The sequence below is a fragment of the Cupressus sempervirens genome, chromosome 10 (assembly GCF_028749045.1).
Source record: "Cupressus sempervirens isolate cs-2001-9-10 chromosome 10, ASM2874904v1, whole genome shotgun sequence".
Taxonomy (NCBI): Eukaryota; Viridiplantae; Streptophyta; class Pinopsida; order Cupressales; family Cupressaceae; genus Cupressus; species Cupressus sempervirens.
Genome location: NC_143127.1, coordinates 745505433 through 745524954, shown reverse-complemented (window position 1 = coordinate 745524954; position 19522 = coordinate 745505433). Strand labels below are relative to the sequence as shown.

The 19522-nt window shown below is 36.9% G+C and overlaps 1 protein-coding gene across 2 annotated transcripts in view; it reads left to right on the top strand.

Moving 5' to 3' along the window:
• The window catches only part of SWC2 (DNA binding protein SWC2), a 123153-nt gene that overhangs the window by 11307 nt on the left and 92324 nt on the right, over nucleotides 1–19522 (top strand). For both annotated transcript variants that reach the window (XM_089807426.1, XM_089807425.1), the window contains exon 3: nucleotides 12212–12281. In XM_089807426.1, coding sequence (XP_089663552.1) covers nucleotides 12212–12281 — 70 coding nt within the window. The remainder of the gene's footprint in view (nucleotides 1–12211; nucleotides 12282–19522) is intronic.

Here is a 19522-nt window from a genome sequence, read left to right as displayed (position 1 = left end):
ACTCTTCGGAGTTTACCAAATTCCTATGAGCATTTTATCGAGACTCTCAACATCACATCTACTGGTGTTGATCTAAAGTTCACTGATCTCTGCACCCTGCTACTTCAGCAAGATCGGTGGAAACAACAATTCGGTAGCAGCTCCAGATCCACCTCCACTGAGCAAGCCTTTGCTGCGAAATCCTTTCAGAAGGATAAGGGCAAGTTTCAGCAACCATCTCAGCAGAAGTCTTCTGCTCCAGCATCCGATGGTACCAAAAAAGAACATTCAATGCAACTATTGCCACAAGTATGGTCACATGAAGGTTGCATGTCGGAAACGCTTAGCTGCCCAGTCTAAGCAATCAGGTTCGCAACCCAAAGCGAACAATGCAGAGCACACTGAGTAGGTGGAATCTGCCTTTTATGCCTTCATGGCTAAAATACCTGCAGATCATGTATAGTCATCTGCCTGGTACATTGATTCAGGTGCCTCTCGACATTTCACTCACCGTAGAGACTGGTTTACTGACTACCAGCCTTATTCAGATTCTGTTATCTTTGGTGGTGGAGAAGAGTACACGGTTGTTGGTAAAGGCAACATTCAAATTCAGTCTGTTGGGAGGAAGCTCATATTCCTTGATGTGTACTACGTTCCAGGGATGGAACTAAATCTACTCTCGGTCAGTCAGTTGCTGCGACATTCTCCACACTTGGCAGTCACCTTCAGTTCACATCAGTGCACCATCACTGATCGGGCGACTAAGTCTACTATTGCAATTGGTCTTGAGGATCATGGTCTTTTCAGACTTACTGATTCTGGTGATTCTCAGGACTTAGCTATGGCTGCTCGGCGATCTTCCGTCAGCTCACTTTGGCATCAGCGATATGGGCACTTAAATGTGCATTATCTCTCACAACTTGCTCGGGATGAGCTTGTTCTTGGTTTGCCAGAGATTCAAACCCAACACCTTGGAGTTTGTGACGCATGTCAGGCTGGGAAGCAACATCGCACACCTTTCCCCAGTGGCAATTCTTGGCGAGCTTCTCAAGTACTTCAGCTTGTTCATGCTGATATCTGCGACCCTATGGCCACTCCTTCTGTTCTTGGGTACAAGTATTTTCTGTTGTTTGTAGATGATTTCAGTAGAAAAATGTGGGTGTATTTCCTTAAAAAGAAATCCGATGCATTTATTGTATTTCAGAAGTTTAAACCCTTAGTTGAAAAAGAGTCTGGGAAATCTATTATTACTCTTAGATCAGACAATGGGGGGGAATTTTGTTCTAATGTTTTCTCCAGCTTCTTGGATACACATGGCATCCAACGCCAGTTCACCACACCCCACACGCCACAACAGAACAGTGTAGTGAAAGTCGGAACAGGACAATCACCGAGATGGCTCGTTCCATGCTCGAACACAGACATGTTCCGAAGCGTTTTTGGGCAGAAGCAGTTAACACTGCAGTTTATCTGTTGAACCGGTCACCCACAGTGGCGGTCAAAGGTAAAACTCCGGAAGAGGCCTGGTCAGGTCGCAAGCCTAGAATCAGTCACCTGAAGGTTTTTGGCTCTCTTGCTTTTGTTTGGATCCCTGATGCTTCACGCACCAAGTTGGATGCCAAGAGTCAGAAACTGATGCTTGCTGGATATAGCAGTCTTCACAAAGCCTACCGCCTTATTGATGTTGAGACATCTCGTCTCATATACAGCTGCGATGTAGTCTTTGATGAGCAGCGAGGACCATTCATGCCTGTTTCTCTTGTTCCTGATCCAGCAGACCAGCCTATGCAGGTTCATGATTTGGGAGTTCGGCTTCCATTAGGTCCACCTGATGGGAGGGCTCCAGTAGCTCCTACAGCTCCAGTCCTGCCAGTGATACCTGTACAGCCACCTCCGGCTTCTCCTGCAGGATCACCTTGTTTTGAAGATGCTTCACCTGAGTTTGATCCAGATTCTTCTGATCAGGATCCTGCTGATCAAGCATCTCCTAGTACTACTGTTGGTCATTCTCCTCTCCGGCCTAAGTGGTGGGCTAAGACACTTGCTGATCTTCATGATGATGAGCTCATTGATGGGAGAACTACTCGAAAAAAAAAGCAAAACTATAGATTCTGTTAACTTTGCTCTTATGGCCAACATTCACAGTGTGTTTGAACCTCAAACATATTCCGAGGCTAAAGGAATTCCAGAGTGGGAACAGGCCATGCAATCTGAACACCAGAGCCTGCTGAAGAACAACACTTGGGTCCTTTCTGATCTTCCCCCAGGGAAGAAACCCATTAGCTGCAAATGGGTCTACAAAATCAAATACAAATCAGATGGTACTTTGGATGAGTACAAAGCTCGTTTAGTGGCAAAGGGCTTTTCTCAGCGTCAGGGCATTGATTATGAGGAGACCTTTGCTCCTACTGCAAAGATGAGCACCATCAGATTAGTCTTAGCCATGGCAGCACAGTTTGGCTGGAAGGTCCATCAGATGGACGTAAAGAGTGCTTTCCTGAATGGTGATCTCCATGAAGAGGTCTACATGACGCAGCCTCCTGGTTTCAAGGTTGCTGGTAAAGACCATCAGGTTCTCAGATTGGTAAAAGCTCTCTATGGTTTGAAGCAGGCCCCTCGGGCATGGTACATCAAGATTGATACGTACCTCAGTGATCAAGGCTTCAAGAGGAGTTCTTCAGACTCAAATCTGTACATCAAGACTACTGACAGTGACATCATCCTTTTGGTTATCTATGTGGATGATCTGATCATCACTGGCAGTTCGGCATCTTTGATTCAGGGAATCAAACAACACTTATGCCAGTCTTTTGATATGACTGACCTTGGGCTCATGCATTATTGCTTAGGTGTTGAAGTTTGGCAACAGTCTTCTGGTATATTCATCTCTCAGTCCAAATATGCCAGAGCCTTGTTAGACAAATTCCGAATGCAGGATTGCAAACCTGCATCTACACCTATGGAGAAAGGTCTCAAGTTATCAGCCAAGTCTGATTCTCCTTCGGTTGATGATACTACGTATAGGCAACTAGTAGGCAGCCTCATCTACCTATCTGCTACTAGGCTTGATATCAGCTTCGCAGTCAACTATATTTCACACTTTATGACAGCTCCTAAGGCTGATCATTGGATGGCAGCAAAGCGTGTGCTTCGTTATGTGAAGGGCACTTTTGATTATGGACTTCTGTATTCTTGGAGTTCTAATCCTAAACTCAGTGGGTTCACAGATTCAGATTGGGCAGGCTCTGTTGATGATAAAAAGTCAACATCTGGATATGTGTTCAGTTTGGGATCCGGTGCAGTCACATGGACCAGCAAGAAGCAGCAGGCAGTTTCTCTCTCTTCTACAGAGGCTGAATATAGAGGGACTGTTAAGGCAGGATGTGAAGCTGTCTGGCTTCGTTGGATGCTTGGGGATATGCAGATGTCACCAGCAGGACTGACTACTCTGTTTGTTGATAATGAAGGCGTTATCAAGTTAGCACGGAATCCAGTCTTCCATGAATGAACCAAGCATGTGGATGTTCATTGTCATTACATACGACAGCTGGTTGAAGACGAGACTATAGATTTGCAGTATGTTCCTACCTCAGATCAGACTGCAGACATTCTCACCAAGCCTCTTGGTCCTGATAAGTTTGTCAAATTCAGAGGACAGCTTGGTGTGTTAGATAGATTAACCATTAAGGGAGGGTATTACAATAATAGATAAGACGTCTATTATTAGTTAATGGTTATCTTGTAAATATCTTTAGCTTTAGTTTGCTTTCGTTTTTTGTTTTCTCTGGAATAGAATGTTTCTATTCTTTACGATCGTTTCCTAAGGAAACATTGTCTCTTCCTTTTGTATAAATTGACCTTTCGGTCTCTGTTATTAATAAGCAAGTATTTACCAATTACCTTGTAATAAGTCCCACATTCCAAATCTTTTCAAAATATCAATAGTATACTTCTTTTGATGTAGAAAGATATTACCAGACTTCTAACATATTTTCAAACCAAGAAAGTAATGAAGAATTCCTAAATCCTTCATTTCGAATTCAGAAGCCAAATCTTTCTTACACTGATTAATGAGATGTTCTTCCCTATTATCAAAATATCATCAACATAAAGAATTAGAATTAGCATATCATGTTTAGTTACCTTGGAGTAGAGATTTGTATCAGCCACGTTCTTGGCGAATCCAAAACTTAAAAGGTATTTGTCAATCCTTTCATACTAGGCCCGCGGAGCCGGATTGAGTCCATATAGAGCCCTCTTCAATTTACAAACATGAGAGGCAACATCATGAGTTACAAATCCTTTTGGTTGTTCCAGGTATACTTCTTCCTCTATTTTTCCATTAAGAAAAGCAATTTTTACATCCATTTGATGGATTTTCTAACCTTTGGTTTCTGTGATGGCTATTACAGCTCTAACAGAAGTGTACCTGGCAACTGGTGCAAAGTTTTCTTCAAAGTCAATTCCTTCCTTTTGAGCAAAACCTCTAGTTGCAAAATGAGCTTTATGTTTTTTCAATGTTGCCATTTGCAACATACTTAACCTTGAAGAGCCATTTTGAAGACACAACATAGTTTTCCTAATGTCTCGGAACTATGTCTTAAACATCATTTTTAATATAGATTGGTATTCTTCCACCATGGCATCTTTCCAAGCTTGATGTTTAAGTGCTTCAGAAGTACTAGAAGGTTCAGGATTCAAACTCTCACACATGAAAGCATCATATGTCAATTTTCTAGGTCTCTTGCTTTCTCGGAAGGTTCTTGAAGGGGCTGCGAATCCATCTCCTTCCTAAATTATTTTTCATGCCCAAAGTGGCCTTTAGTGTGATCAAGACTCTTTGGAAGGATTTCATTTTCAGTTGAAGTCTCTTCAAGGAACTCCCTTTGAATCTTAGGAGTAGGATCCTCTTTTGGAGATACATCAAGTGTATCTATTTCATCGGAAGTTTTGGCTCTATTGAAAGCAATGTCCTTCTCAAAGATGACATCTCTTCTATTTGTTTCTGTCTAGGTATGTAGAATTTGTATCCTTTTACTTTTTCACTAAAACCAATGATAATACCCTTTCTTCCAGAAGGTTCTAACTTAGTCCTCTTCTCCTTAGGTACATGAACATACACGTGACATCCAAATATCCTTAAGTGACTAATGTCAGGTTTCATTCCAGGAATGCTTCTTCAGGAGGCTTATTGTCTAAATTTGAGTGAGGACATCTATTCTGAATATAGACTGCTGTGTTGGATGCTTTAGCTCAGAAGGACATACTCAAATATTGATAAAAAATCATAGTTCGAGCAGCTTCTACAATAGTTCTGTTCTTCCTTTCAACAACCCCATTTTGTTGAGGATTGTAAGGGATTGTGAATTCCCTCTTAATCCTAGTGAGTTTGCAGAACTCTTCAAATATTTCAGAAGTATACTCCTTCCCATTATCTATTCTCAGAACTTTAGTGTTCTTACTAGATGAGTTCTTAGTGATAGTTTTGAATTCTTTAAACTTAGAGAGAATCTCTTTAGATTCTTTACATTTAAGGAAGTATGTCTTCCTTGAAAAATCATCAACAAATATCACATAGTACAAGAATCCTCCTATAGAAGGTATAGACACGGGCCCATATAGATCATAATGTATTAGTTCCAACACTTACTTTAGTTTTGCTCAAACTATGAGGAAATTGCCTTTCAGTGTTTTACCCTAAGGCACAACCTTTACATAATTCATTGTGTATATGGTTTAACTTGGGCATTCCAGTTACTAACTTCTCCATTGATGTTAGGTCACAGAAGTTGATATGACCTAGTCTTCTATGCCATATTTTATTTGAATTTGAGGTCTCATGTACAAATGCAAGGTTTGTCTTAGCACATAGCGCATATAAAAGTCCTTGTCTTACTCCTATTGTTAGAGCCCTTTTAATGGTTGAATTTTTAGGCCACGCTAGTTCTTTCCCTCCCATGAATGCAATTCTAAAACCATCATCTTCAAGTGCGGATATAGATATTCAATTCCTCTTAATACTTGGTACATAAAGAACTCCAGGAAGTTGAATAGAATTTCCAGATTTCAATTTTATGGTGTAGGTCCTAATTCCTTTTACGAAATGTGCAGAATCATCACCAATTGTAATTTCTTCATCTGTTTCTATTTGCATGCTTTCTAGGTTAGCCTGATATCTAGTGATGTGTCTTGAAGATCTGCTGTCAACTATCCATGTATTAGTTTTGGTTGATATCTGGCTGGATAATGCTGAATAGATGACATATTTCTCATATTCATTGCCTTCATTTGACTTTTCAGATTTTGCAAAAGATGCTTGAGGTTTTGATCTATCGGGACAATTTATCGCATAATGTCCATATGGATCACATTTGAAGCATTGAATTTTGGACAAGTCTTTCTTCTGTTTGGATTGTCCTTTTCCATGAGAATTTCTTTTCCTTTTGTTGTTTTTCTTCTTTCCCTTCTTAAGAACGTTTGTATTAAGAACTTGAACATCTTCATCTAGGGTTTTGTGTTTTCCCTTAATCATTATTCTCAATTCTTCTTGAAGACAATCTGATCTTAAACGATCTAGTTTAGGGATTTTAGACCTAGCACTTATACCTTGTACAAAGGATTCCCAGGAGTTTGGAAGTCCTCCTAATGCTATTAAGGATAATTCTTGATTTTCAATCTCATAACCAAGTGAAGATAATTGATCTCTCGAATCTGTGATTCTCATAAAGAAAGCATTTATAGTTTCTCCTTTATTCATGCTTACATTATTCATCTGCCTTTTAAGAGCAAGTTTTCTGCCTGTATTATTGATTATAAATGCATTTTCAAGAGCTCGAAACATATGATATGCTGTGATATGTTTTGCCACAATAGGTACTATGTTGTCTCGAACAACATCCACAATTATCTTCATAGCCTTTTCATTTTTCTCGATCCATTCTGATTTCTCAGGATCATCTTTAGGTTCCTCTTTGTCCTCTCTTACAAATGATTCCAATTTGTTTTTCTTTAACAACATCATTAATCAAAGTGTCCAAGATTTGAAGTTGTCAACACTTCTAAGGTGATGTTCGAATCTCATTGTGTTTGTCATCTTTGTAGAGAGAGGGAGGACTATTATTTAAAGTAAAATCTGATCCTTATAAACTTAGTGTGATCTTTCCTTTGCCAAGCTCTGATACCATGTAAAGTTTATTACCAGATTTAAATTGATTGAAGAATTTTGTTGCAAGTACAAACAATAACACTAGTATACTTGAATCACTTCTAGAATTTGCAAATGTTAGTGCAATAATAACAGAAATAAAGTTATTGAATTCAGAATTATCTTCGATCCTTTTGGAGTGCTTGCATTAATAGATTTCGATGCCAAGATTACATCGGGCAGATTGGATAAATATCAACGGAAGGGGTGTGGGGATGAATGGCCATGTTTCCAAATGGAGACATGGACATTCATTCTCACACTTGTTTATAGTTAACTAATGCTCATGATTAGTTAGTCTTAGACACAATGATTAAATGTATAACCAATCATTACCTCTGCGGCCCAATATAAAGGATAGATCGATCATGATCTAAACATCAAAGGAACCAAAAATAATCTCGATCATGCCTTAATGATTTCTAAACATATATATATATCTCATCGGTTTCAGACTGTGGAAGATACAATAGCATGTACATATGCATATATGTATAACAACATGTGTATCATGCTGTTGTACATATATACATACTTAATGTCAGACCGAAGCTACTTGCATTAACACAAAGGAAGAATCAAATCCAGGATTTCAAGACAAGCACCTTTCAAGAACTTCTCAATGAGAAGATTTCCAAAATTTGGAGGATAAAGAAGTAGAGTTGAAACAATTTTACAAGATAAGTATGCTGAGGTGGCACTCACTCATCTTTAACCAATTAGAGAATTCCACTTTGACATGTCCAAGTTCATCCAATTTAGTTGTTTTAAGTGTACATGATTACATTTAATGTTTTACCCCATTGAATTTTCTCAAATGGATATCTCATCGGTTTCAGACTGTGGAAGATACAATAGCATGTACGTATGCATATATGTATAACAGCATGTGTATCATGCTGTTGTGCATATATACATACTTAATGTCAGACCAAAGCTACTTGCATTAATACAAAGGAAGAATCAAATCCAGGATATCAAGACAAGCACCTTTCAAGAACTCCTCAATGAGAAGATTTCCAAAATTTGGAGGATAAAGAAGTAGAGTTGAAACAATTTTACAAGATAAGTATGCTGAGGTGGCACTCACTCATCTTTAACCAATTAGAGAATTCCACTTTGACATGTCCAAGTTCATCCAATTTAGTTGTTTTAAGTGTACATGATTACATTTAATGTTTTACCCCGTTGAATTTAGTTGTTTTAAGTGTACATGATTACATTTAATGTTTTACCCCGTTGTTCATCCTCAAATGGATACATATTTCATTGCAATGCAATTTTCTCATTGGTCAATATTTAACGCTTGTAAGTAGTTGTAACAAATCCTAATTAGGGTTACTTTGAATAATCTTGGCCATTGATCTTGAATTAATTTAACCATCTATTGTATTTGAGGCCTCTAAATAGGGCTTACTCAATCATTTGTAAAAGAGAGATTTGGTGAAATTGTTGCTAAAATGCTGTTAAAGTAAATGTAGATTAATTGTTGAATGCATGGTGAATTACTTATGTTATTTTAGAGAGTTGCATGGTTTCGTACATTTCACTTAGAATATGATTTGCTTATGTTAAATAGAAGTTGTTAAATGAAGTTGTTAAAATAGAGTTGTGAAGGTTTTGCAAATGGGGTTGCAAGCTTTGGGTTTAACTGTGGAGGAAACTCCGTAGTTAAGCGCGCTCAGGCTGGAGTAGTACTGGGATGGGTGACCTCCCGGGAAGTCCCAGTGCTTCACCCCTGTGAGCATCACCTAGATCCAATGAGTGCTAAGTGTTCCATTTATTCTCATGAGAGATGGATTCATGTTGAATCACTACTCATGAAACATGGGTCATCAAGTTTGACTCAAAATCACACAGTTAAATCCTGATATTCACATCACAATTTGACTAGCTGTGGAAATCATGTCCTACTTATCAATTCATGAGCTTAAGGGGCTTTCTAATGAATGGTTCATAAGGCACAACACTTGGTGAAGGTTTTGCAAATGGGGTTGCAAGCTTTGGGTTTAACTGTGGAGGAAACTCCGTAGTTAAGCGCGCTCAGGCTGGAGTAGTACTTGGATGGGTGACCTCCCGGGAAGTCCCAGTGCTTCACCCCTGTGAGCATCACCTAGATCCAATGAGTGCTAAGTGTTCCATTTATTCTCATGAGAGATGGATTCATGTTGAATCACTACTCATGAAACATGGGTCATCAAGTTTGACTCAAAATCACACAGTTAAATCCTGATATTCACATCACAATGAAAGACATTGTTTTGGTGATTCATGATGAAACTTATGTTTATACCTTTTGGTACTTGTTGATTGCAAGTAATGGTGCAAGGCTAGGCTGAACTGATTGCAAGCACTTAACTTTAATTGAGAATTCATTCGGATTGTGTGCTAGACTTGGGTACTTGAATGAATGTTAGTAATTTGAAAATCATCCCACACATCCTTAGAAGATTGTACCTTCTCTTTTGTAGTTGCCTAAGTTAGCAAAATAACGTTTGGTTTAGTTTCACTACATTATCAATAGTTTCTCGACTGGTAGTTAGAAATAACTTGGTTTCCTATACCCAATCCTTTTGCACTTTGTTTTGTTAGAAGTAATTGAAGAGCTTAGATCGCCAAATCATTTGTCATTTTAGAAAGTTGATATCCTATTGAATGAATACCATAAGGCTTTGCATGTATACCAACAAATCATGCCACATTCACTGAGTTATATCCTACACAAAGTTGCTAGTTTGTAGTGTAAACCTTGTGGTTGCCTTATTTGATCACACAATTGCCATATTGTTTAGTATATGAGGCTTCCTTGTTCAAGAGAGGATAGGATACTTATTTTGCATGTTGTAGTAGTCACAAACTCACATCAACGAAATCGGCGCTAGGAGGGCCTGAATGTGAATGTTGGATTGTATCGACTTTTCAAGAAAGGAAGAATCATCAATAGTGGAATTATCAAGTGGGGAGACTATTTCAAGAATACCCTCCATTGTGGTGTGACATCATTTAAATTGGTGCTGGAGGGAGGACTTGTTCAAGTTAATTTGTGGCACCATCGACAAGTATGAGCTTTCAAAAGTTGCATTTGAGATATATGATAGCCCGCTTTCTATGTTGAAAAATCAAAAAAAGTGAAAAGTGGTTGAAAAAGTTATTTGAATTTTTCTTAATCAATTTAAGGGCAACTATTTCATCATTTGTGTGTTCAAGATGACCATTTCATCATTCATGTGTTTAAGATGACCATTTTCTTCAAATTTTATAAAAGTAGCCAACCAAAGACACTTTTGAGCACTTGGACATCAACTTATGATTCCAGTATATACTTTAAAGTTTAAACATGTTGATATAATGTCTTCAACCTAGTTTGACATCAGTGGCATCATCATAAAACACATGCATATTGACAACAATCTGTAGAGAAATCACATCACAATTAAAGCTTCTTAACTTCCTGCTCCTGGAAGGAACTGCTGTTTTTGAATAATAGTGGTCTATTGAGACATTGGGGCTAAAATTGGATGTAATGATGCCTATTTGTCATTGGATAACCTCATGCCATTTATAATTGATTGCGTGTCTCACAAATGAATTTTCAAGGCTTAAAAAATGTCAGTCCATTAATGAGATCTTGTCATTTGCTTTAAATTTGGTGTGTCTGAGTGAGGAAGAAGCAACCCAGACCAAGATCCTTTCTCTGTGGAAATTTAACATTTTATAGCGATGGAATGGTTGATCCAATTTTGTGTCTGATAACGTTTTGGATTTCAGTTTGCTTGAATTTTTATATCAGTTATTAGTTCCTGCTGAAGGCAGGATACTATAGCATTCAGTGAAATGCTACTTTCCAATTAAAGTATCCAATCATATTCTTTTATTTTTCAAAAACTTTTAACTCTATATAGTTCTAAAATATATTGATATTTTACTAATTTGCAAAAAAGTATTTATTTCTAATCTTATTGGTTGCATCCTTGCTACAGTCATGAGTTAGCTTTTATTTTTTCACTTTAATTTTTTTTTGATTGAAACTTTATAGCTACCATTAATGTGATAGACAACTCACTCAAATGAAATAAATAAGTTTGACAAATGTAAGAATATCTTTGCTACCATTAATATGATAAGACAACTTGCTGAAATGAAATAAATAAGTTTGACAATATGTAAGAATATCTTCTTCATGTTTTGACACATGTTTTCTTGAAAAATTAAATTAAAATATATTTCTCCTTAACTTTAGACTTTTCTACAATGTAAAAATTTGGAAAATCTAGTTTTATAATATGAATTAGTTTAACAAATAAAGGAATAAAGCTTTATATCATTTTTTTCTATCTTTATATTTGTTAATTACAAAAATTAAAAATAACGTTTAATAAAAGTCATAAAATAGTAATATAAACATATAAGTCTTAGAATAAAATTCTTTTGTAAAAGTTGCAAATTGAACATTGTAAATTACAATTTAATTTTGCTTAAAGGAGAATCTAAATACTTTAATTATATAAGACTTAAGCTAAACATACATAAGTATTAAGAAATCAATTGACATTCTACTAAGATGACTGGTTGTATAACGTATATAATATATAAGATGGACGCCCTCCTCTCCGTAAGCCTGGGTCAGAATCTGTCTATCCCCTACTATTGAAAGGGTACGAATATAAGAATTTGGATCTTTTTCTGTAAAGGCAACAGCGGAAGCAAGATCTGGATAAGCTACTTTAGCAAGAACTGGAACAACTACGAGACCTAGCTATGTTGCATACATTTTTAATAGTTTAATACTTTGATCTTATAAGCTTTCGGCAGGAACCTGACGCTATGCGTCCTTGTTTTTAATCAGTTCATTTGGGAAAGTAACATGATAGTTTGTGTGATGAAGATAAAATGTTATAAATGTATTGAGGCTAAAATTGTTATGTCAACTAGACTGAATAAATTGAGGTCTTCAATTTGCAAGATTAGCTATTTTATTAGTTTCTATGTATCGAGTTATATTCCGTGACTGATATGCTCATTCATCAGGATGGCAACGCTGGTGGATGATGAGTTAGAGACTGATGAACAATTTTGGGGTCAGGAGGCCTTTAAAGAGGTATGGATGTTTGTCTTGATTAAATTGCATGTTGTTATTTGCAGTCAATGGCTTGCTTTTGAATAAGACTGTTAACCCTCAGTGCAGTCTATGCATACTGAGAATAATGCCTGTAGCTAAATATGAAGCCCTCAATTAACTCCCACGTGGCTGAGAGGGAGGCCAAAATATAATTGCATGTGGGCAGACCAACAATTGGCTGAAGAGATTCTGCATGTCAGGGCAACAGCAGTAGTTGAAGAGTTTCTGCATGTGAGCATAACAGCAGTAGTTGAAGAGTTTCTGCATGTGAGCATAACAGCAGTAGTTGAAGAGATTCTGCATTTTCCTTGAATTTATCTCTTTCTTTGATGAATAATACACGAGATGATACAGAGGTATAATTTAGAAAGGCTGTGTTGAAGATATTTATTGTTGTAAATGTTCTAAACTTATAAGCAATGATGTATAAGCCGTGTTGGGCATTGAAAAAATAAACACTTTGTTAGGAACATGACTTAGAGTTATAAATTTTAAATGATTTTTTTGTTAAGAATTTCCCAAGTTCTGTTTGGGACTCGAAATTCAGGGGAAAACCTATGTTCGACCAAGCTTATGGAATGGGGATGGGAATAGGGGGCATGGAGATGGACTATTTGGAGGTCATTTTAAGGTATTGCAAAGGAGATAGCTATGTAAAGCAGGGTTTTTTTGTTTTTTAAAAATCTAGGGAATTTCAAATATTCATATGATAACTTCAATAAAGCATTCATCATATAGTAATGTATAGGAATGTATATTACAGATCCTTTATGCACAGCATTAGAGTAGTCAGAGTTCACATGAGAGTCAGACAACTTAACTAATTTAATTACTTTAATAATTTATTATCAATGTGCATAGGATATATCAATATTATATGATATCAAAAAATACAGCAAAGATTCCAAACAATGCAGCATTCAACTAGAAAAACATATAAGCTATGCTGCTGCCCCTATGAGCATCTACAAGTATTGCATCAAAATTGGAGTTTTGACTCTAATTCATTGCCACTTTGAGAGATTGTTCATCTAGTGGGACCCTAACCAACCCTAGGGTCCCTCGTCATCAATTCGGGTGGCATGTTCAGGATCAACATCCAATTGCAAATCTGGAGTTTGTCAGTACTCTGAAGTCTGACTGTGGTCTTCAATGAGACAATCAATAAGCCTGCATTTTATTGTATCGAAACTCTTTCTAATAGAACCAATTGAATGCTTACACCTTGAATTGGAATACAAAATATATATGATGCTCAGCACTGCTACACTTAGTGCAATAATATCACAGAACTCCACAACTTAGAAAATACAATAACAGACAATACACAGCGGCTCATATAGAGCAGAGAGGATGCAACACTTTAGCTACTGTTAAGGTTGCTAGCAGAACAGAGACCACACACAACTCTGTTGATCCCAATACATACATAAGTCTCTACACAAATGATGATTTTTCACAGTTGTGATGAACAAGCCCCCTCCAAAAAAAGGTGCACACACCATCTCCTTGTTTTCTTTTTAAGCAAGAAAGAGTTCAATCAGAAGCTGAAGGGTTGAACAGGAATGCCTAGTGTAAACAATTACGAGCCCAATAGCATTTACATAACTGATGGCAAACTTTAATATAAAACCTGAAGGAGCTTAGTGTAAGAGGAAGACGTCATGCCAGGTAAGAATTATTACGGTGCTTTGTCACATGATGCCATTTCACCGTAATTTCCAGCAAAAAATAGAATATAAATACAGATCATTTACGATACCATATCAATCGATTTCCAGTGGTGAGGAGGATACGAAAACCAAGGAAATAGAATACTGAAGAGAATAATCTGATTCGTGATAAGTAAGCCAAAGCAAGACAAGGAAATGGAAGTCAAGTTGGAACGATGTCTATAGAACACCGTCAAGTTAACAAATAATCTCTATCTCAGCTATCAGAACTTTAACACTCCCTCTTAGCAAGAGAGAGATTATTCTGAATATGACAAACATAAGAAGCTGCATCCAAAGATGTCAGCAACACAAATCTTATCACGAATTTTGTCAACATAATATTGTCATCTCAACATGACATTCACCCTGGCTACTCCCAGAGGGTGAAAGAGCATAAAACTAAGTCATGGAGTCTGTCACATGACATTCACCATGGGTACTCCCAAAGGGTGGATCTACCATGGCTACAATTAGAGGGTGGAACCAGGGTTTCACCTCAAACATTTCTCACAGAGAAGCATGCATTAACAAGGGGTTTCACCTCAAACTTCTCTCACAGTGAAGAACTTATTAAAAAGGGATTGCACCTTGAGCTTTTCTTTCAAAGAACTCATTAACAAGGGATTGCACATTGAACTTATCTTGCAGAGAAGAATTCATTAACAAGGGATTGCACCTCGAATTTCTCTAATAGGGAAGGACTCATTAAAGTACTAAGTTGCTGATTCGGATTTTGGTATGGATGTGGGTTCGAAATTTGTCCAAATATTTTTTGGGTTGGGTTCGGATTTGTTTTGGGTTCGTCCGTACCAAAACATATTTTTTTTTAATAATATGTGTGTGTGTATGCAAAAACAAATAAGTCCATACACCAGTATGCTAATAGTAAAGCAACATAGGAAAATACACCACCATGTCTATATTTTAATATAATAGGATATTAATTGCATCATTTAGTCATACATACAACATCATACACTTGCTTGGTCACATGCATGGGACATATTTCCATATCAAGGGACAGTTTGAGAATGAAAGGAATCATCGAAAGATAAGTGCAGTTTTCTTATTTTTTAAAATATTGGTTAGAGGATTTCTAACCAAGCTAGATCAAAAGTTGAGATTCAGAATTTAAGCACTGGATTCAAAGAATATATCATAGTTTTTAAAAAGAAATTCCTGTATAATTGTCAATTTGGACTTCACTAATTGTCAATTTGGATTTCCTCTATAAGAAAGTTTTCATTTTCACTCATAAATGCATAAATGACATATAAACCACATTTTTTTGGGCTTTTTAGCAGTCACTTTTAGGGTTGGGAGGATCGAATAAACCAAATTAGGCAAAACAACTTTAAAAAAAAGTAAAAGCAATTTGTTTTGAGACTGAATTGAACTTGTGTTCGGCTGCTGGGCAGCAAATTCTTCAAAATTTGCTCCAAATTCTGCCCAGATTCCTCTGACAGAATTTGCAGCGAATCTGTGGCTCTCTAGGAGAATTTAAGAAGAATTTGACAAGGACCAGACTTTGGACAGAATTGAACCAGACTTTGAGGGTTGCTGGAGAGAATCTGGTAACTTAGTTAAAGTACATAAAGATCATCCTCCCGCTCAGCAATAAATTAAATGACTCCAATGCTTGATCAAGCAAGGAGCTTTTTCACTCTCCCTCTGCCACACAAGCTCCCTCTGAATATCATTTCTTCCTCATAAAAGAAACTAATCATAATGACAACCTATATAGGTTCTTCCTCATTATGTATCATCACTTCAGTCCCATGGCTGCAAGCAACATCACCCATATTCATTTCTATATCATGCATGACTTTGCATGTAATCTCTCATCACCCAGTTGCTTCTCAATCTGTCCTGCAACCAAGAGAGATTAATAATAATTGATAGAATCAACCTATCATGAAGAGATACATATATAGATCTATGCTAAAAGCATTCACTATTCCCACTGTAATAACATGAATTATATTAACTACATAAAAAAAATCATGATCAATATTCAAAGGTATTATCATAAAATAATTATCTCTTTATTGCCTAAATTTCCTCACAATCCACCAATAGATCTTTTGCCATCACACAGTTATAGTGCAGGCAAAGAATGAAAAATTTGAATAACACATCTGCTATCCTCATAGACATTAATGCCAAACATTCAAGCAAAGATGAGCATCCTCCCTGTCGATGTAAAAAATGAAGGCTGCGGGGAAAGCTTTGGACATTATAACCTCTTAAATGCCCATGAGCATGCAAATTAGCAACAATTTCTCAGTATTCGATAATTCATCGAACAACATATTCAACACCCAATTGACATAACGATTCTTCTAGAATCCAATGGACCTCTTTTGGTTCAGGATCTTTTCTTTGACCCACTCTGATACCGTGTTGAAGTTTTGAACCAGAATAATATAATTGCAACATATGAAAAAACCAGAAAAGCATACAAACAGATGACACGATTATTTATTTTGGGAAAACCCTCCTACTCAAGGGAAAAACTCAGCCACACCCAAAAGCTACTCCTTTATTGAGTTTTCAAATCAAGTACAAGACTTCTTGCTATGGGCGACTGTGCTTCAAAACTGGAGAGGGATCAGACAATCAATAAGCCTGCCTTTTATTTTATCAGAACTCTCACAGTTTCTAATAGAACCAATTCAACACATTCACCTTGAATTGCAATACAAAATATAAATAGTACTCAACATCACTACACGTAGTACAATAGTAACGCATAACTCCACAACTTAGAAAACACAATAACAGACAATATGCAGTGGCTCACATAGAGCAGAGAGAATGCAACAGTTGTAGTTATTGTTAACGCTGCTAACAGCACAGAGACCACACACACCCCTGTTGATCTTGATACATATAGAATAACTTGCACAGAATAATGATTTTTCAAGTCGTGATGAACAAGCCCCATTCAAAAAATGGCGCACACACCTCCTTGTTTTCATTTTAAGCAGCAAAGAGTTCAATCAGAAGCTGAAGGGTTGCACAGGAATGCCAAGTGTAAACTGTTAGAAGTCCGATAACAATTACATAACTGGAGACAAATTTTAATTCAAAACCCGATGAGGCTCAGTGTAAGAGGAAGACCTGATGCTAGGTAAGAATCATTACAGTGCGTTGTCATATCTTGCCATGTCACCATTATTTCCAGCAAATAATAGGAGATAAATACAGATCATTGATGATATGCCATATCAATTATTTCCAGTGTCGACAAGGATACGAAAACCAAGGAGATGTAATACTGAAGAGAAAAATCTTAATCACAATAAGGAAGCCAAGAAGACAAAGAACCGGAAGTCTAGTTGGAACAATGAATATAGAACACTATCAAATTAACAAATAATATTTATCTTAGCTATCGAAACTTCAACACAATCCCTATTCACCGAGTCAGAGAGCCACTGAACTCAACAAATAGGTGTTGACAGGAGCTACCCGAATAGAAAAACAATGAAGCTCATATGCAATCCTTGAATGTAATTGCTTAATGTTAGATAGGGGTTTTTGTGCAACAGATGTTATCGGGATTTGTGGGTTTTCGGCCTCTAATTTCCAATAACAATAGATTAGGATACCCAATTTGTGTGAAGAATAATATTATAAAATTTGAATGAGCTCATTAATTTAACTTATATTAAGAAAGGTCATTCAGCGTGTTGTTTCCCTCCAAAATGCAAATTCAAATGTTCTTTTACATCTTCAAGGAGCCATATTCACATCTTTGCCCGATGACAAAGGAATAAAGCTTGATTGCATAATACCCAAAGGGCTTTATAATCTAAGTGCACATACAATAGGTCACACCAAATTTTTAATTATTTGAAGGTCATTCCCCTAATTTATTTTCTAAAGGTTTTCATTTTGAAAAGAGACTTGAAAAGAGCAAATGATGTGGTGGGCGCAAACAAAAATTTAAACATCTCTAGCTTCTAACATCACTTGCTTTATTCAATTTATGCATTTTTATGCATTATACCATATGGATGAGCACAACATGAGGTCCAAAAAATGTGCTTGTAAGCACCCTCCAACTTCATGCCATCTACTTTGCGCGTATTGAATCGGTGGCAACTTGTACAACATTTGAGAGTCCAACCTCCTCAATGGCCTCTTTCAAAATCAGAAATTACTCCATATGCTCGTGCTTCCTTGAACAGCCAATAGTTCTAAGAGAATAATAGCCAAATGTACATTTGATTATGATGCTGATGGGTGGTTGATGTTCCACCATCAATGACACTGGAGCAGCCCAACTTAAACCAAGTTTGCTTCATGTCCTCCATTACCAAAGTCACCTCAGCACATTCTTTAATAAGGAGGGTAGTGTGTAGGTTCTATATTGTAGGGGCGTTAAATGAGGGACCAATATAAGACACCTTTACATTAGTTTGAATTAAAAACATGCCAAATGAAATAGGATTACATGCGCATAAAAAAGTTTGGCAATAAAAGACTTTGCAATATGTCATGCATGAATATTGGACATATCTAGAATTGTCTCCAACAATTAAAATTAAAAGGGCCCTTTGTATAAGTGTTTAAGATAGTGGAATGATATTGAAATGGCTTTTGTGTATGTTCTACTTTGCCCACAACATTCTCACACTTTGATGATAGTGGAATGATATTGGGTTTTGTGTATGTTCTCCTTTGGCCACTACATTCTCACACTTTGATGAACCTCCGATACAAGTTGAAAGGTTGTGATCTATTAGACTATTATTAATTAATTATTAGAAGATTAGGCTTACTTGGATAATAAAGTCACTTTAAAGACTTGATTCGGGTAAGTTTATTTAGATTATTAGTTTCTATTTTTGAAGAATTGTCAAGCATTGATTTTCAGTCCAAACTTAGTATCATACCCACATTTTTTCAGGAAAAAAACGGTAAACCAAAAGTTTAAGATTATTTTAAAAAATGTAGAAAAATTTTAAATTTAAAAATTGTAAAAATCTAAAGTAAAAAAGACAAAAGTTACATTCATTTTTTGAAATTTAAGGGTGTGTAATGTTCCCAAATATGTTCAACTTTGAATAGACGAGCACTGTAATGTGATGGACAAACAAAATGATGTACGACGAGGTCAGAATGACATCCAGATTGTGTGTGGTCGTATGGTTGAGTGGTTGGAGACTGTACGGTGTCCTTTGCTAGCCGTACGATGGCATATGAGGAGACTGTACAGTTTAGAGAGAGTAGTTGATGGCCGTACGACATGCAAGGTGAGCAGTACGGTGGTTGGGATATGGCCATACAGAAGGCAAGGTGAGCCGTACGGTGGTTGTGAGATGGTCGTACCATATGCTTAAAGCAGGCCGTACGGTCTTAGGAGGCTTGGCCATACAGTCTCGCAGGAGAGGCTGTAGGGATATAAGGCCATACAAAGCTTAGACAGGAGGGTGAAATGGTATGTGCCCTGAGTGTTATGAGTCGCAGACGGGGTATGGGCCAGAATTGATTCAG